Below are 19,062 nucleotides of genomic sequence, written 5' to 3' on the forward strand. Positions count from 1 at the left end.
TATGGGGTGTCTATGGGGGAATATGGGGGAATATGGGGTGTCTATGGGGCTCTATGGGGTGTCTATGGGGCTCTATGGGGTGTCTATGGGGGTTTATGGGGCTTTATGGGGCACTTATGGGGCTCTATGGGGTGTCTATGGGGCACTTATGGGGCTCTATGGGGTATATGGGGGGATATGGGGTGTCTATGGCGTGTCTATGTGGCTCTATGGGGCACTTATGGGGCTCAGTGAGCACTTATGGGGTGTTTATGGGGCTCTACATGACACTTATGGGGCTCTATGGGTCCCACCCCACACATATGGGGCTCTATGGGTCCCTATGGGTCTCTATGGGTCTCTATGGGTCTCTATGGGTCCCTATGGGTCCCTATGTGTCCCTATGTGTCCCTATGGGTCTCTATGGGTCTCTATGGGTCCCTATGGGTCCCTATGGGTCTCTATGGGTCCCTATGTGTCTCTATGTGTCTCTATGGGTCCCTATGTGTCCCTATGGGTCCCACCCCACACTTATGGGTCACACATCACACTGGTTTCCCCCCATGTCCTTTATTTCCCCTCCTCCACTCCCTCCTTTAGCCCCGCCCCCCATCAAGCCCCACCCCCTCATTTGCATACACCACCCTCATTTGCATACCCATATCTACCCTTCTACCACCTCTCCACCTCATTTGCATGGCCCCTCCCACCTCATTTGCATGCCCCATTCACTCTCTATGCTTCTCCCAGCCTCATTTGCATAACCCCTCCCACCCACCCCCTCATTTGCATAGCCCCCCGAAACGGCGTCCTCCCATTGGCTGCGGCTCCGACCTGAAAGACAAAGGAGACTGAACAAAGGGGGGCGGGGCTAAAGGGATGGGGGCGGGGCCAACGGGATAAACGGACAGGGGAACTGACCAATGGGATTAAAGGGGGGCGTGGCCAACAGGGGGGCGTGGTTAATAAAGGGCTCGGCCAATGGGAAGAGAGAAGGGGCGGGGCTAAAGGGATGGGGGCGGGGCTTAGGGTGGGTTAGGCCCCGCCCCCTTTATATCCCCACCCCCCACCCCACCCCATATATCCGCCATGTTGGGCCCCATAAGTGTGGGGCAGAGACACAATTGTGGGGTCTTCAATAGGGCGAGTACCACGACGTGGCTCTGGCTCGGCCCCTGTGGGGAGATAAAGGGGGATTGACCCATAGAATGACCACAGACCCATAGAAACCCCATAGAAAGACCCCAGACCCATAGAAACCCCATAGAAAGACCCCAGACCCATAGAAACCCCATAGAATGACCCCAGACCCATATAATCCCCCATTGGAGGACCCCAGACCCATAGAATGACCCCAGACCCATAGAATCCCCCATTGAACGACCCCAGACCCATAGAATCCCCCATAGAATGACCCCAGACCCATAAAAACCCGATAGAAACCCCATAGATCAACCCCAGACCCATAGAAACCCCATAGATGGATCCCAGCCCCATAGAATCCCCCATAGAACGACCCCAGACCCATAGAATCCCCCATAGAAACTCCATAGAATGACCCCAGACCCATAGAATCCCCCATTGAACGACCCCAGCCACATAGAAACCCCATAGAACGACCCCAGCCCCATAGAATCCCCCATAGAAAGACCCCAGACCCATAGAAACCCCATAGAATGACCCCAGACCCATAAAAAGACCCCAGCCCCATAGAATCCCCCATAGAACAACCCCAGACCCATAGAATCCCCCATAGAACGACCCCAGACCCATAGAACGACCCCAGACCCATAGAAAGACCCCATAGAAAGACCCCAGACCCATAGAATCCCCCATAGAACGACCCCAGACCCATAGAATCCCCCATAGAAACCCCATAGATCGACCCCAGACCCATAGAAAGACCCCAGACCCATAGAATCCCCCATAGAAGGACCCCAGCCCCATAGAATCCCCCATAGAACGACCCCAGACCCATAGAAACCCAATAGAAACCCCACAGAACGACCCCAGACCCACAGAAACCCCCATAGAATGACCCCAGACCCATAGACCCCACAGATCGACCCCAGACCCATAGAACGACCCCAGACCCATAGAATCCCCCATTGGAGGACCCCAGATCCATAGAAACCCCATAGATCAACCTCAGACCCATAGAATCCCCCATTGGAGGACCCCAGCCCCATAGAATCCCCCATTGGAGGACCCCAGCCCCATAGAATCCCCCATTGGAGGACCCCAGACCCATAGAAAGGTCCCAGACCCATAGAATCCCCCATAGAACGACCCCAGACCCATAGAATCCCCCATAGAAACTCCATAGAATGACCCCAGACCCATAGAATGACCCCAGACCCATAGAATCCCCCATAGAAGGACCCCAGACCCATAGAATCCCCCATAGAACGACCCCAGACCCATAGAATCCCCCATAGAACGACCCCAGACCCATAGAATCCCCCATAGATGGACCCCAAACCCACAGAATCCCCCATGGAACGACCCCAGACCCATAGAATCCCCCATAGAAACTCCATAGAATGACCCCAGACCCATAGAATGACCCCAGACCCATAGAATCCCCCATAGAACGACCCCAGACCCATAGAATCCCCCATAGATGGACCCAGGACCCATAGAAATCCCCATTGATGGACCCTAGACCCATAGAAAGACCCCAGCCCCATAGAATCCCCCATACAACGACCCCAAACCCAGAGAATCCCCCACTGATAGACCCCAGACCCATAGAACGACCCCAGCCCCATAGAATCCCCCATAGAACAACCCCAGCCACATAGAAACCCCATAGAACGACCCCAGACCCATAGAATCCCCCATAGATCAACCCCAAACCCACAGAATCCCCCATTGATGGACCCCAGCCCCATAGAAACCCCCATAGATAGACTCCAGCCCCATAGAAACCCCCATAGATCGACCCCAGACCCATAGAATCCCCCATAGAATGACCCCAGACCCATAGAATCCCCCATAGAATGACCCCAGACCCATAGAATCCCTCATAGAACAACCCCAGCCCCATAGAATCCCCCATAGATCCATAATATCCCCCATTGATGGACCCCAGACCCATAGAAACCCCCATAGAACAACCCCAGCCCCATAGAATCCCCCATAGAACAACCCCAGACCCATAGAATCCCCCATAGAGTGACCTCAGACCCATAGAAACCCCACAGATCGACCCCAGACCCATAGAACGACCCCAGCCCCACATAATCCCCCCAGCCCCACACATGTGGGTCCCCCCCTTTACCTGTAGGCCCTCCCGCGGGGCCGGCTGTACCCGCTGTAGAAGCGAGCCCTCGTGGCCCCATAACCTCCTCCTCCTCCTCCCCGACCCCGATAACGAGTTCGGGGGAAACCCCGATCCGTCGTGCTGATCCCGGGACGGTTCGTCCGCTTCGGGATCACCTGATTGGACAGGAAACCACCACGTGACGTCGCGATATGGGGCCCATTGTCGCGATATGGGGCCCATTGTCACGATATGGGGCGATATGTCGCGATATGGGGCGCTATGGGGCAATATGTCGTGATATGGGGCAATATGCCGCGATATGGGGCACTATGGGGCAATATGTCGCTATATGGGGCGCTATGGGGCGATATGGGGCGCTATGTCGCGATATGGGGCAATATGTCGCTATATGGGGCGCTATGGGGCAATATGTCGTGATATGGGGCGCTATGTCGCGATATGGGGCAATATGTCGCTATATGGGGCGCTATGGGGCAATATGTCGTGATATGGGGCCCTACTGTCGCGATATGGGGCGATATGTCGCTATATGGGGCGCTATGTCGCGATATGGGGCAATATGTCGCAATATGGGGCAATATGTCGCTATATGGGGCGCTATGGGGCAATATGTCGTGATATGGGGCGCTATGGGGCAATATGTCGTGATATGGGGCGCTATGGGGCAATATGTCGTGATATGGGGCGCTATGGGGCAATATGTCGCAATATGGGGCAATATGTTGCGATATGGGGCAATATGTCGCGATATGGGGCCCTTCTGTCGCGATATGGGTCAGTATGTTGTGATATGGGGCAATATGCCGCGATATGGGGCGCTATGTCAAGATATGGGGCGCTATGTCGCGATATGGGGCGCTATGTCGTGATATGGGGCGCTATGTCGCAATATGGGGCCCATTGTCGCGATATGGGGCAATATGTCACTATATGGGGCGCTATGGGGCAATATGTCGTGATATGGGGCAATATGTCATGATATGGGGCAATATGTCGTGATATGGGGCAGTATGTCGCGATATGGGGCAATATGTCGCGATATGGGGCGATATGTCGCGCTATGGGGCGCTATGTCGCGCTATGGGGCGCTATGTCAAGATATGGGTCAGTATGTCGCGATATGGGGCCCTTCTGTCGCGATATGGGGCGCTATGTCACGATATGGGTCAGTATGTCGCGATATGGGGCAATATGTCGCGATATGGGGCGCTATGTCAAGATATGGGGCGCTATGTCGCGATATGGGGCGCTATGTCACGATATGGGGCAATATGTCGCTATATGGGGCAATATGTCGCTATATGGGGCAATATGTCGCTATATGGGGCGCTATGGGGCAATATGTCGTGATATGGGGTGCTATGTCACGATATGGGGCGCTATGTCGCGATATGGGGCCCCACTGTTGTGATATGGGGCGCTATGTCACGATATGGGGCACTATGTTGTGATATGGGTCATTATGTCGTGATATGGGGCGCTATGTCGCGATATGGGGCCCTTCTGTCGCGATATGGGGCCCTTCTGTCGCGATATGGGGCGCTATGTCGCGATATGGGGCAGTATGTCGCGATATGGGGCAATATGTCGTGATATGGGGCAATATGTTGCGATATGGGGCGCTATGTCACGATATGGGGCAGTATGTTGTGATATGGGGCGCTATGTCGCGATATGGGGCCCTTCTGTTGTAATAGAGAACCCTTCTGTCGTGATACGGGGCTGTTCTGTTGCGATATGGGGCGCTATGTCGTGATATGGGGCCCACTGTCGTGTTAAGGGGCACTATATCACAATGTGGGACCCTTCTGTTGCGATATGGGGCCCTCCCCCACCATGACATAACACCCCCCTATCGCAATATAATGCCCCCTATCACAACATTACCCCCCCTATCGTGACATAACTCCCCCCTATCGCGATATAAGGCCCTTCTATCGCGACATAACATGCCCCTATCGCGACATAACATCCTCTATCACGATATAACCCCCCCTATTGTGACTTACCACCCCCTATCGCGACATAACCCCCCCATTGCGACATAACACCACCCTATCACAACATAACCCCCTCTATCGCGATATAAGACCCCCATATCGCGATATAACCCCCCCTATCGTGATATAAGACCCCTCTATCGCGACATAAAAGCCCCCCATCGCAATATAAGACCCCCCATCACGATATAACCCCCCCTATCGCAATATAAGGCCCCCCTATCGTGACATAACCCCCTCTATCGTGATACAAGGCCCCTCTATTGCGATATAACCCCCCCATATCACGATATAACCCCCCATATCACAATATAACACCCCCATATCGTGATATAACCCCCCCATCGCGATATAACCCCCCCCATTGTGATATAAGACCCCCCTATCACGATATAAGACCCCCATATCACAACATAACACCCCCATATCGCAATATAAGCCCCCCCTATCGCGATATAACCCCCCTATCACGATATAACACCCCCATATCGCGACATAACCCCCCATAACACGGCATAACCCCCCCTATCGCGATATAAGGCCCCCATATCGCGATATAAGGCCCCTCTATCACAATATATGGCCCCATATCGCAATATAACACCCCCATATCGCAATATAACATGCCACTATCACGATATAACAACCCCTGTCACGATATAACCCCCCCTATCACGATATAACAACCCCTATCACGATATAACCCCCCCATCGCAATATAAGACCCCTCTATCACGATATTATGCCCCCTATCGCGATATAACCCCCCTTATCACAATATAAGCCCCCTATTGCGATATAAGACCCCTCTATCACGATATAAGCCCCCCCTATCACTATATAAGACCCCCATATCACGACATAAGAGCCCCATATCGCGATATACCCCCCCCATCGCGACATAACACCCCTATATCGCGATATAAGGCCCCTCTATCACAATATAAGGCCCCATATCGCAATATACCCCCCCTATCGTGATATAACAACCCCTATCACGATATAACCCCCCATATCACGATATAACCCCCTCTATCACTATATAAGACCCCCATATCACAATATAAGGTCCCCATATCACAATACCCCCCCCATATCGCGATATAAGCCCCCCTATCACGATATAACCCCCCCCATCTCAACATAACCCCCCATATCACGACATAAGACCCCCATATCACGACATTAGAGCCCCCTATCGCGATATAAGCCCCCCATATCACGATATAACCCCCCTTATCACGATATAACCCCCATATCACGATATAACCCCCCCATCACAACATAACACCCCCATATCGCGATATAACCCCCCCTTATCACGATATAACCCCCCTTATCACGATATAACCCCCCATATCACGATATAACCCCCTCTATCACTATATAAGACCCCCATATCGCGACATAACCCCCTCTATCGCAATATAAGACCCCTCTATCACGATATAACCCCCCATATCGCAATATAAGACCCCCATATCGCGATATAACCCCCATATCACGATATAAGGCCCCTCTATCACAATATACGGCCCCATATCATGATATAACCCCCCATATCACAATATAACCCCCATATCACGATACCCCCCCCATATCGCGATATAAGCCCCCCCATCTCGACATAACCCCCCATATCACAATATAAGACCCCCCTATATCGTGATATAAGGCCCCATATCGCGATATAACCCCCCCTATCGCGATATAACCCCCCATATCGCGATATAACCCCCCATATCTCGATATAACCCCCCTTATCACGATATAAGCCCCCTATATCGTGACATAACCCCCCCTATCACGATATAAGCCCCCCATATCGCAATATAAGACCTTGATCTGTCGGCCGCGGAACAGGGACTCGTCGAGCGCCATGGAGGTTCGCACCGACTATCGCGATATACTTATCACGATATAACCCCCCTTATCACGATATAACCCCCCTTATCACGATATAACCCCCCATATCACGATATAACCCCCCTTATCACGATATAACCCCCCTTATCGCGATATAACCCCCCCCCTATTGCGATATAAGACCCCCCTATCGCGATATAACCCCCATATCACGATATAACACCCCCATATCGCGATATAAGACCCCCATATCACGATATAACCCCCATATCACGACATTAGAGCCCCCTATCGCGATATAAGCCCCCCTATCTCGACATAACCCCCCATATCATGACGTAAGACCCCCATATCGCGACATAAGCCCCCCTATCACGATATAACATCCCCATATCACGATATAACCCCCATATCACGATATAACCCCCATATCACGATATAACCCCCATATCACGATATAAGGCCCTATATCGCAATATAAGACCCCCCTATCACGACATAAGACCCCCCTATCACAGCATATCACAACATAACACCCCCATACGGCAATATAACCCCCCTTATCACGATATAACCCCCCTTATCACGATATAACCCCCCTTATCACGATATAACCCCCCTTATCACGATATAAGCCCCCCATATCGCGATATAAGACCTTGATCTGTCGTCCGCGGAACAGGGACTCGTCGAGCGCCATGGAGGTTCGCACCGACTATCGCGATATACTTATCACGATATAACCCCCCTTATCACGATATAAGCCCCCATATCACGATATAACCCCCCCTATCGCAATATAACACCCTCTATCGTGATATAAGGCCCCCTATCATGATATAAGACCCTCATATCGCGACATAAGAGCCCCCTATCGTGATATAAGACCCCCATATCGCGATATAACACCCCCATATCACGATATAACCCCCCTATCGCAATATAAGACCCCCATATCACGACATAACACCCCCATATCATGATATAACCCCCCATATCGCGATATAAGACCCCCCTATCGCGATATAACACCCCCATATCACGATATAACACCCCCATATTGCAATATAAGACCCCCATATCACAATATAAGACCCCCTATCACGATATAAGACCCCCATATCGCGATATAAGCCCCCCTATCGCGATATAACCCCCCCTATCACGATATAACCCCCCATATCACGATATAAGCCCCCCTATCTCGATATAACCCCCCTTATCACGATATAACCCCCCTTATCACGATATAACCCCCCTTATCACGATATAACAACCCCTATCACGATATAAGCCCCCCATATCGCGATATAAGACCTTGATCTGCCGCCCGCGGAACAGGGACTCGTCGAGCGCCATGGAGGTTCGCACCGACTCCTTCTCCGAGAACTCAATGTACGCGAACCTGGGGGGGGGGGGGACAGGAAATACGGGCGGATTTTGGGGCGAAATCAAGGGATTTTGGGGTTTTTTGAGGGTAATATGGGGGATTTGGGGGTTTCTGAGGGTAATTTGGGGGTAATTTGGAGGATTTTGGGGTTTTCTGAGGGTAATACGGGGGATTTGGGGGTTTCTGGGGGTGATTTGGGGGGATTTGGGGTATTTTTTGGGGGTAATTTGGGGTATTTTGGGGTTTCTGAGGGTAATATGGGACTATTTTGGGGTATTTGGGGTATTTTTTGGGGGTAATTTGGAGTATTTCGGGGTTTCTGAGGGTAATATGGGGGAATTTTGGGGTTCTGAGAATAATATGGGGGAATTTGGGGGATTTTGTGGGTGATTTGGGGTATTTTGGGGTTTCTGAGGGTAATATGGGGCTATTTGGGGGGAATTTGGGGGGTTTTGGGTTTTCTGAGGGTAATATGGGGCTATTTTGGGGTATTTTTTGGGGGTAATTTGGGGTATTATAGGGTTTCTAAGGGTAATTTGGGGGGAATTTGGGGGATTTTGGGGTTTTCTGAGGGTAATATGGGGTATTTTGGGGTTTCTGAGGGTAATTTGGGGGGAATTCAAGGGATTTTGGGGTTTTCTGAGGGTAATTTGGGGGATTTTGGGGTTTCTGAGGGTAATTCGAGGTGAATTCGGGATATTTTGGGGGGAATTCGGGGGATTTTGGGGTTTAAGAGGGTAATTTGGGGGGAATTCGGGCTATTTTGGGGTTTGTGAGGGTAATATGGGGGTAATTTGGGGGATTTTGGGGTTTTCTGAGGGTAATATGGGGTATTTTAGGGTTTCTGAGGGTAATATAGGAGCATTTGGGGTATTTTGGGGGTGATTTGGGGTATTTGGGGGTTTCTGAAAGTAATAGGGGGAAATCGAGGTATACTAGGGGTAATTTGGGGGATTTTGGGGTTTTCTGAGGGTAATTTGGGGGGAATTTGGTGGATTTTGGGGTTTTCTGAGGGTAATTTGGGGGAAATTTGGGGGATTTTGGGGTTTTTTGAGGGTAATGTGGGGATATTTTGGGTATTTTTGGGGGCATTTGGGGGTTTTTGAAAGTAATAGGGGGAAATCGAGGTATACTAGGGGTAATTTTGGGTCAATTTTGGGGTATTTTGGGGTGTTTTGGGGGTAATTTTGGGGTATTTTGGGGTGTTTTTGGGGTTCCGACCCTTTGGGGTGCCCGCTGTATTTATCACATAGGATGGAGCATTATAGGGCCATTTTGGGGCCATTTAGGGCCATTTTGGGGCCATTTAGGGCTATTTTGGGGCCATTTGGGGGTATTTTGGGGTGTTTTTGGGGTAATTTTGGGTCCATTTTGGGGTATTTTGGTGCCATTTAGGGCTATTTTGGGTCCATTTGGGGGTATTTTGGGGTGTTTTGGGGTAATTTTGGGTCCATTTTGGGGTATTTTGGGGTGTTTTTTGGGGTATTTTGGGGTGGTTTTGGGGTGAATTTGGGCCATTTTGGGGTGGTTTTGGGGTAATTTTGGGTCCATTTTGGGGTATTTTGGGGTGTTTTTGGGGTTCTGACCCTTTGGGGTGCCCGCTGTATTTATCACATAGGATGGCGCATTATAGGGCCATTTTGGGGCCATTTAGGGCCATTTTGGGGCCATTTAGGGCTATTTTGGGTCCATTTTGGGCCATTTTGGTGCCATTTAGGGCTATTTTGGGTCCATTTAGGGCCATTTTGGTGCCATTTAGGGCTATTTTGGGTCCATTTTGGGGTATTTTGGGGTGGTTTTGGGGTAATTTTGGGTCCATTTTGGGCCATTTTGGGGCAATTTTCGGCTATTTGGGTTCGATTTTATGGTATTTTGGGGTGGTTTGGGGGTAATTTTGGGTCCATTTTGGGGTATTTTGGGGCTATTTAGGGCTATTTTGGGTCCATTTAGGGCCATTTTGGGTCCATTTAGGGGTATTTTGGGGTGGTTTTGGGGTAATTTTGGGTCCATTTTGGGGTATTTTGGGGTGTTTTTGGGGTTCCGACCCTTTGGGGTGCCCGCTGTATTTATCACATAGGATGGTGACTCGGTTGACGGAGCCGCAGCCGTGGAAATGGGCCTCAAGTTCCTCCGCCGTCGCCCCATAGTCCACCTGCGGACCCACATTGACCCCATAGAGACCCATAGAGACCCCATAGAGCCCCATTGGCCCCATAGAGCCCCATAGAGACCCCATAGAGCCCCATAGAGACCCCATAGAACCCCACAGAGACCTCATAGAGCACCTATTGACTCCATAAAGCCCCCATTGGCCACATAGAGCCCCCATTGACCCCATAGAGCCCCTATTGACCCCATAGAGCCTCTATTGACCCCATAGAGCCCCACTGACCCAATAAATCCCCCATTGGCCCCATAGAGCCCCATTGGCCCCACAGAGCCCCTATTGACCCCATAGAGCCCCCATTGGCCCCATAGAGCCCCATTGACCCCATAAGTCCCCCATTGGCCCCATAGAGCCCCCACTGACCTCATTGGACCCATAGATGCCCCATTGGCCCCATAGATGTCCCATTGGCCTTATAGAGCCCCATTGGCCCCACAGAGCCCCCATTGACCCCATACACCCCATAGAGACCCCATTGGCCCCATAGAGCCCCATAGATGCCCCATTGACCCCATAAACCCCATAGAGACCCCATTGGCCCCATAGAGCCCCATAGATGCCCCACTGACCCCATAGAGCCCCATAGATGCCCCATTGGCCCCATAGAGCCCCATAGAGCCCCCATTGACCCCATAGAGCCCCCATTGACCCCATAGAGCCCCATAGATGCCCCATTGACCCCATAGAGCCCCATAGATGCCCCATTGACCCCATAAACCCCATAGAGACCCCATTGGCCCCATAGATGCCCCATTGACCCCATAGAGCCCCATAGATGCCCCATAGAGCCCCATAGATGCCCCATTGGCCCCCTAGAGCCCCATAGATGCCCCATAGAGCCCCATAGATGACTGACGTTGCCGACGTAGATGGAGCGAGCGTCGGCCTCCATCTTCTCTTCCAGCGACATGATGACGGGGCCGGCTGTGGGAAAACCCCAAAAATACCCCAAAATCACCCAAAATCGACCCAAAATCACCCCAAATCCACCCCAAAATGACCCCAAAAGGCCCCAAACCCCAAAATGAGCCCAAATCCCCCCTAAAATGACCCCAAATGGGACCCCAAAATGAACCCAAATCCTCCCGTAATGGAACCCTAAAATGACCCCAAATCCCCCCAAAATGACCCTAAATCCCCCCAAAATGACCCTAAATCCCTAAAATGACCCCAAATCCCCTGAAATGACCCCAAATTTGACCCAAAATCCCCTAAATTAAGCCCAAATCCCCCCTAAAATGACCCCAAACGGGACCCCAAAATGAACCCAAATCCTCCCGTAATGGAACCCTAAAATGACCCCAAATTCCCCCAAATCCCACCCAAAATGACCCTAAATCCCCAAAATGACCCCAAATCTCCAAAATTTAGCCCAAAATGACCCAAAATTCCTTGAAATGAGCCCAAAATTGACCCAAAATCCCCCAAAATGAGCCCAAATCCCATCGAAATTGACCTCCAAATCCACCCCAATTTGTACCCAAATAAGACCCTAAAATGGCTCCAAAACCCCCCTAAATTTCCCGAAATTCCCCTAAAATGACCCGAAACCCCCAAATTGCCCCAAATCCCTTGAATTAAGCCCAAAATTACCCAAATTCCCTTGATTTAAGCCCAAAACTCGTCACCATTTCCAGGCGGGGGGCTCATGTTCATCTGTTTTTCCACTTCGTTTCGGCCCCAAAAATGAACCCAAAACCCCCCTAAAATGACCCCAAAGGGCCACAAAATGACCCCAAATGGGACCCTAAAATGACCCAAAATCCACAAATGACCCTAAATACCCTAAATTGAGCCCAAAATTGACCCAAAATGCCCTAAATTAAGCCCAAATCCCACCTAAAATGACTCCAAACGGGACCCCAAAATGACCCCAAATCCCCCCTAAAGTGACCCCAAAATCCCCCCCAAAATCCCCCCAAATGACCCCAAAATGGCCCAAATTGACCCACAACCCCCAAATTGCCCAAAAACCCTTGAATTAAGCCCAAAATGACCCAAAATCCCTTAAATTCAGCCCAAAACTCGTCACCATTTCCAGGCGGGGGGCTCATGTTCATCTGTTTTTCCACTTCGTTTTGGCCCCCAAAATGTCCCCAAACTCCCCCCAAATGACCCCAAAAGGCCCCAAATTGACCCTAAATGGGACCCTAAAATGACCCAAAATCCACAAATGACCCTAAATCCCCTAAATTGAGCCCAAAATTGACCCAAAATCCCCTAAAATAACCCCAAATCCCCCCTAAAATGACCCCAAACGGGACCCCAAAATGACCCCAAATCCCCCCCAAAATCCCCACAAATGACCCCAAAATGACCCTAAATCCCCAAAATGACCCCAAATCTCCAAAATTTAGCCCCAAATGACCCAAAATCTCCCGAAATGAGCCCAAAATTGACCCAAAATGAGCCCAAATCAACCCAAAAATGATCCCCAAATCCACCCCAAGTGGGACCCAAAAATCACCCTAAAATGGCCCCCAAAACCCCCAAAATGGCCCCAAATTGACCTTAAATGACCCCAAAAGGCCCCAAATTGACCCCAAACCCAAAAATTGCCCAAAAACCCTTGAATTAAGCCCAAAATGACCAAAATCCCTTGAATTGAGCCCAAAACGTGTCACCATTTCCAGGCGGGGGGCTCATGTTCATCTGTTTTTCCACTTCGTTTTGGCTTTAAAAATGTCCCCAAACTCCCCCCAAATGACCCCAAATCGACCTAAAACCCCCAAATTGCCCAAAATCCCTTGAATTCAGCCCAAAATGTCCTCAAATTGACTCTAAATAAGACCCCAAAATGACCCCGAATCACCCCCGTAAAGGACCCAAAATCCCCCCAAAATGGCCCCAAATTGACCTCAAATGACCCCAAAAAGGCCCCAAATTGACCCCAAACCCACAAATTGCCCCAAATCCCCAAAATTTAGCCACAAATGACCCAAAATCCCTTGAATTCAGCCCAAAACGTACTCAATAAGACCTCAAAATGACCCCGAATCCCCCCCAAAATGGTCCCGAATCTCCCCCCAAAATGACCCAAAATCCCCCCCAAAATGGCCCCAAATTGACCTTAAATGACCCCAAAAGGCCCCAAATTGACCCCAAACCCAAAAATTGCCCAAAATCCCTTGAATTAAGCCCAAAATTGCCCAAAATCCCTTGAATTCAGCCCAAAACGTGTCACCATTTCCGGGCGGGGGGCTCATGTTCATCTGTTTTTCCACTTTGTTTTGGCCCCAAAAATGAACCCAAATCCCCCCAAAATTACCCTAAAAGGCTCCAAAATGACCCTAAATTCCTAAAATGACCCAAAATCCCCTGAAATGAGCCCAAAATTGACCCAAAATTGACCCAAAATCCCCTAAAATGAGCCCAAATCCTCCCTTAAATGACCTCAAAATCCACCCCAATTTGTACCCAAATAAGACCCTAAAATGGCCCCAAACCCCCCCTAAATTGCCCCAAATTGACTCAAAACCTTAAAATTGCCCCAAATCCCCAAAATTTAGCCCCAAAGTGACCCAAAATCCCTTGAATTAAGCCCAAAATTGACCCAAAGTGCCCAGAATCGAGCCCAAATCCTCCCTTAAATGACCCAAAAAGGGACCCAAAAATCACCCTAAAATGGCCCCAAAACCCCCCAAAATTGCCCCAAATTGACTTAAAATCTTAAAATTGCCCAAAATCCCTTGAATTGAGCCCAAAATTCGTCACCATTTCCGGGCGGGGGGCTCATGTTCATCTGTTTTTCCACTTCGTTTTGCAGCTCTTTGAGTTTTTCGGCCTCTTCTTCCATCTCTCGCACTCGAGCTTTGATGGCCTCCAATTCCTGCATTTTTGGGGCGAAAAAAGGCGATTTTGGGTAAATCCTATTGGGAAGAAGTTGGGGGTTTGGTGAAGAAACCAAAATGACCCAAAATGGCCTAAAAATGACCCAAAAAATAACTGGAAAAGCCTCAAAATGAGCCCCAAAATGACCGCAAAAATGACCACCAAAATGACCCAAACTAACCCAAAATGAACCCAAAAATGACCCCAAAAAGGCCCAAAGTTGACCCAAAAATTGAGCCCAAAAATGACCCCAAAAATCACCAAAAAATGACCCCATAAAATGACCCAAAAAGCCTCAAAAAAGGCCCAAAAATGACTCCAAAAAATGACGCCCAAAAATGACCCAAAAAGCCTCAAAATGAGCCCAAAATTGACCCCAAAAATGACCCAAAAATCGCCAAAAAAATGACCCCCAAAAATGACCCAAAAAGCCTCAAAATAACCCCAAAAATGACCCAAAAAGGCCCAAAATTGACCCAAAAATTGAGCCCAAAATTGAGCCCAAAAATGACCCAAAAAGCCTCAAAATAACCCCAAAAATGACCCGAAAAAGGCACAAAATGACCCAAAAATGACTCCAAAAATGACCCAAAAAGGCCCAAAATTGACCCAAAAATTGAGCCCAAAAATGACCCAAAAAGCCTCAAAATGAGCCCAAAAATGACCCCAAAAATCACCAAAAAATGACCCCATAAAATGACCCAAAAAGACTCAAAATGAGCCCAAAAATGACCTCAAAAAAGGCCCAAAAATGACTCCTAAAAATGACGCCCAAAAATGACCCAAAAAGCCTCAAAATGAGCCCAAAATTGACCCCAAAAAGGCCCAAAATTGACCTTAAAATTGAGACTAAAAATGACTCTAAAGATGACCCAAAAAGCCCCAAAATGAACCCAAAAATGACCTCAAAAATGACCCAAAAAGGCTGAAAATCGAACTCGAAAATGACCCAAAAAGCCTCAAAATGAGCCCAAAAATGACTCCAACAAATGACCCCATAAAATGACCCAAAAAACCTCAAAATTACCCAAAAAAGACCCAAAAAAAGCCCAAAAATGACTCAAAAAAATGACCCTATAAAATGCACCAAAAAGCCTCAAAATAACCCCAAAATTGACCACAAAAATGACCCAAAAAAGGCCCAAAATTGAGCCTAAAAATTACTAAAAATGACTCCAAAAATGACCCAAAAAGCTTCAAAATGAGCCCAAAAACGAGCCCAAAAATGACCCCATAAAATGACCCCAAAAGCCTCAAAATGAGCCCAAAAATGACCCAAAAAAAGCCCAAATCGACCCAAAAATGACCAAAAAAATGAGCCAAAAACCCTCAAAATGAGCCCAAAAATGACCTCAAAAATGACCCAAAAAGGCCCAAAATTGACCCAAAAACTGAGTGTAAAATTGAGCCCAAAATGAACCCCAAAAATGACCCAAAAAAGGCACAAATTGACCCAAAAAATGACCACAAAAATGACCAAGAAATGACCCCGTAAAATGACCCAAAAAGCCTCAAAATGACCCCAAAAATGCCCTCAAAAATCACCAAGAAATGACACCATAAAATGACCCAAAAAGGCCCAAAAATGAGCCCAAAAATGACCCAAAAAATTGACCTCAAAAATGACCCAAAAAAGCTAAAAATGATCCCAAAAATGACCCAAAAAGCTTCAAAATGAGCCCAAAAATGACCCCCAAAATCACCAAAAAATGACACTATAAAATGACCCAAAAAGTCTCAAAATTGACCCTAAAATTGAAACTAAAAACGACTCCAAAAATGACCCAAAAAGCCCCAAAATGAGCCCAAAAATGACCTCAAAAATGACCCAAAAAGGCTGAAAATTGAACCCAAAAATGCCCTCAAAAATCACCAAAAAATGACCCCATAAAATGACCCAAAAAGACTCAAAATAACCCCAAAAATGACCCAAAACTGACCCTAAAATGAGTCCAAAACTGACCCAAAAAGGCCCAAAATTGACCCAAAAATTGAGCCCAAAAATGACCAAAAAAGGCCCAAAAATGACCCAAAAATTGACCCCAAAAATGACCCTAAAATGACCCAAAAATCACCAAAAAATAACCCCATAAAATGACCCAAAAATAACCCAAAAAGCCTCAAAATGAGCCCAAAATTGACCCCAAAAATGGCCCAAAAAACTGACCTCAAAAATGACCCAAAAAGCCTCAAAATGAGCCCAAAAATGAGACGAGAAATGAACCAGAATTGAACCCAAAATTCAGCCCAAAAATGACCCAAAAACCTTCAAAATAAGACCAAAAATGACTCCAAAAAATGACCCCATAAAATGACCCAAAAAGCCTCAAAATAAGCCCAAAAATGACCCAAAAAGGCCCAAAATTGACCCAAAAATTGAGCCCAAAAATGATCCCAAAAATGACCCAAAAAGCCTCAAAATTAACCCAAAATTGACCCCAAAAATGACCCCATAAAATGACCCCAAAAATGACCCAAAAAAGGCCCAAAATTGACCCAAAAATTGAGCCCAAAAATGACCCAAAAAGCCTCAAAATGAGCCCAAAAATGACCCCAAAAAAGCCCAAATCGACCCAAAAATGACCCAAAATCGAACCCTTAAAATTCCTGTAATAAAATGGGTAATTTTGGGGGAAAAAAAGGCAATTTTGGGCAAATCCTATTGGGAAGAAGTTGGAGATTTGATGAGGAACCCAAAATAACCCAAAATGGCCCAAAAATGACCCAAAATGGCCCAAATTGACCCAAAAATGACCCAAAAAAGCCTAAAAACGACCCTAAAAATGACCCAAAATGGCCCGAAATTGACCCAAAAATGAGCCCCATAATGACCTCAAGTAACCCCACAGCCATCACGTGACCAATTGTTTCCCGCCAAACCGAACCACGTGACTCCATTCATAAATCCCTCCTCCCACTTCCGGCCTCCAACCACGTGATCCCATTCATTCACTCCCTTCCAATCAATACCGGAAGTCCCCCTCACAACCGGAAGTCCCGCAGCCCCAACCACGTGACCACCCCATTTCCCGCCATCCCGCACCACGTGACCTCATTCATTCAGCACAACACCGGGAATCCCCCGCCCACCACGTGACCTCCCCGTTTCGCGCCACCTGACCCAATTCATTCAATCCCCAATACCGGAAGTCCCCTCGCAACCGGAAGTAACACAACCGGAAGTCCCCTTCCCCAACCACGTGACCACACCCACTTTCCCGCCACCCCTCCCCACGTGACTCCATTCATTCACCTCACTCCAATCAATACCGGAAGTCCCCCTCCCAACCGGAAGTCCCCTTCTCCAACCACGTGATCACATTGTTTCCCGCCATCTCGCTCCACGTGACCCCAGCAATTCACCCCCAGTCCGAACCGGAAGTCCCCCCAAACCGGAAGTCCTGAGTCCCATACCACGTGACAACCCCATTTTCCCGGAAGTCCCCCCAAACCGGAAGTCCCGCGTCCCCAACCACGTGACCACCCCATTTTCCCGCCATCCCTCCCCCGTTTCCCCCCACGTGATTCCCCCGTTACCGGATCCTCGATGGCGGCGTCTCCTCCGTCTCCTTCCCCTAAAGCTCCTTCTTCTTCCAGCTCCTCGTTCCCTTCCGTTCCACTTCCGGTTCCCGCCGTTAAACCCGAACCGACCGACGACGAACCGGAAACCGGAAGAGACGACGAAGACGAAGACGACGACGGCGGCGGAAGCGAAGATGGATTTGACCCGGAAGTAGAACCCACCCCAACGGCAATGGCGGCGGAGGGGCCCGTCCCTCCCCCCCCCACCCCCGTACCCCCCCCTCCCCCACCCCCACCTCTCCCCCCACTTCCGCTTCCGGTTCCCTTCCCCCTCCCGTTATTTCCGGTGTCTTTCCCGCTCCCCGTTTCCGTTTCCGCCGCCCCGAAGCCGTTGCCGTAAAGGCCGAGGCCTTGACTTCCGGTTTCGGTTCCCAACGTTGACGATGTTGAAGATCCCGACGATCCCGACGAAGCCGCCGCCGTCGTTGGGGCGGATCCGGTTGTTTGGGATCCCGGGGAGCGGAGAGAGGCCGCCATCGGAGCCGGAGCGAGGAGAAAAGGGGCCGGAAGCGGCGCTGATTGGACGAGAGAACCGGAAGGGGAGGGGCTAAGGGCGGAAGTGAGGGAGAGGGCGGGGCTAAGGGCGGAAGTTGTGTCTGGTAGTGCCGGAAGTGGGCTTCGGGGGCGGAGTTAAGGGCGGAAGTGAGCGCAATGGGAGGGGCTAAGACCGGAAGTGGAGCAAAAATGGGCGGAGTTAAGGGCGGAAGTTGTGTTTAGGATGCCGGAAGTGGGCTTCAGGGGCGGAGTTAAGGGCGGAAGTGGGTCTATAAGGCGGAAGTGAGGCTGAGGGGCGGGGCTAAGGGCGGAAGTTGTGTCTGGTAGTGCCGGAAGTGGGCTTCGGGGGCGGAGTTAAGGGCGGAAGTGAGTGCAATGGGAGGGGCTAAGACCGGAAGTTGTGTTTTAGGGGAGGAATAAAGGGCGGAAGTGGCTTTAAAAGGCGGAAGTGGAATTAAGGGGA

At 49.5% G+C, this 19,062-nt stretch overlaps 1 protein-coding gene across 1 annotated transcript; it reads right to left on the bottom strand.

Moving 5' to 3' along the window:
* Window positions 1-533: 533 nt before the first annotated feature.
* Window positions 534-18,651, bottom strand: LOC146751493 (polyadenylate-binding protein 2-like). Its single transcript, XM_085534507.1, has 7 exons — window positions 18,060-18,651; window positions 14,406-14,520; window positions 11,548-11,615; window positions 10,570-10,676; window positions 8,452-8,539; window positions 3,263-3,420; window positions 534-1,154 (listed from the first exon to the last, which is right to left on the bottom strand). Exons 1-7 carry the CDS (start codon window positions 18,579-18,581, stop codon window positions 1,115-1,117), a joined length of 1,098 nt encoding a protein of 365 aa, XP_085390633.1. The 5' UTR covers window positions 18,582-18,651; the 3' UTR covers window positions 534-1,114.
* Between the last annotated feature and the right edge of the window lie 411 nt (window positions 18,652-19,062).

The sequence above is a fragment of the Coturnix japonica genome, unplaced genomic scaffold (genome assembly GCF_054131305.1).
Source record: "Coturnix japonica strain WE unplaced genomic scaffold, WE-NBRP24 Scf083, whole genome shotgun sequence".
Lineage (NCBI taxonomy): Eukaryota > Metazoa > Chordata > Aves > Galliformes > Phasianidae > Coturnix > Coturnix japonica.

Coding starts and splice junctions, on each gene's coding strand:
- LOC146751493 (XM_085534507.1), bottom strand. CDS start 18,581: ATGGCGGCCTCTCTCCGCTCCCCGGGATCCCAAACAACCGGATCCGCC. Junction 14,521..18,059: donor ACGCCGCCATCGAGGATCCG/GTAACGGGGGAA, acceptor CCAAAAATGCAG/GAATTGGAGGCCATCAAAGC. Junction 8,540..10,569: donor TACAGCGGGCACCCCAAAGG/GTCGGAACCCCA, acceptor CCCCCCCCCCAG/GTTCGCGTACATTGAGTTCT.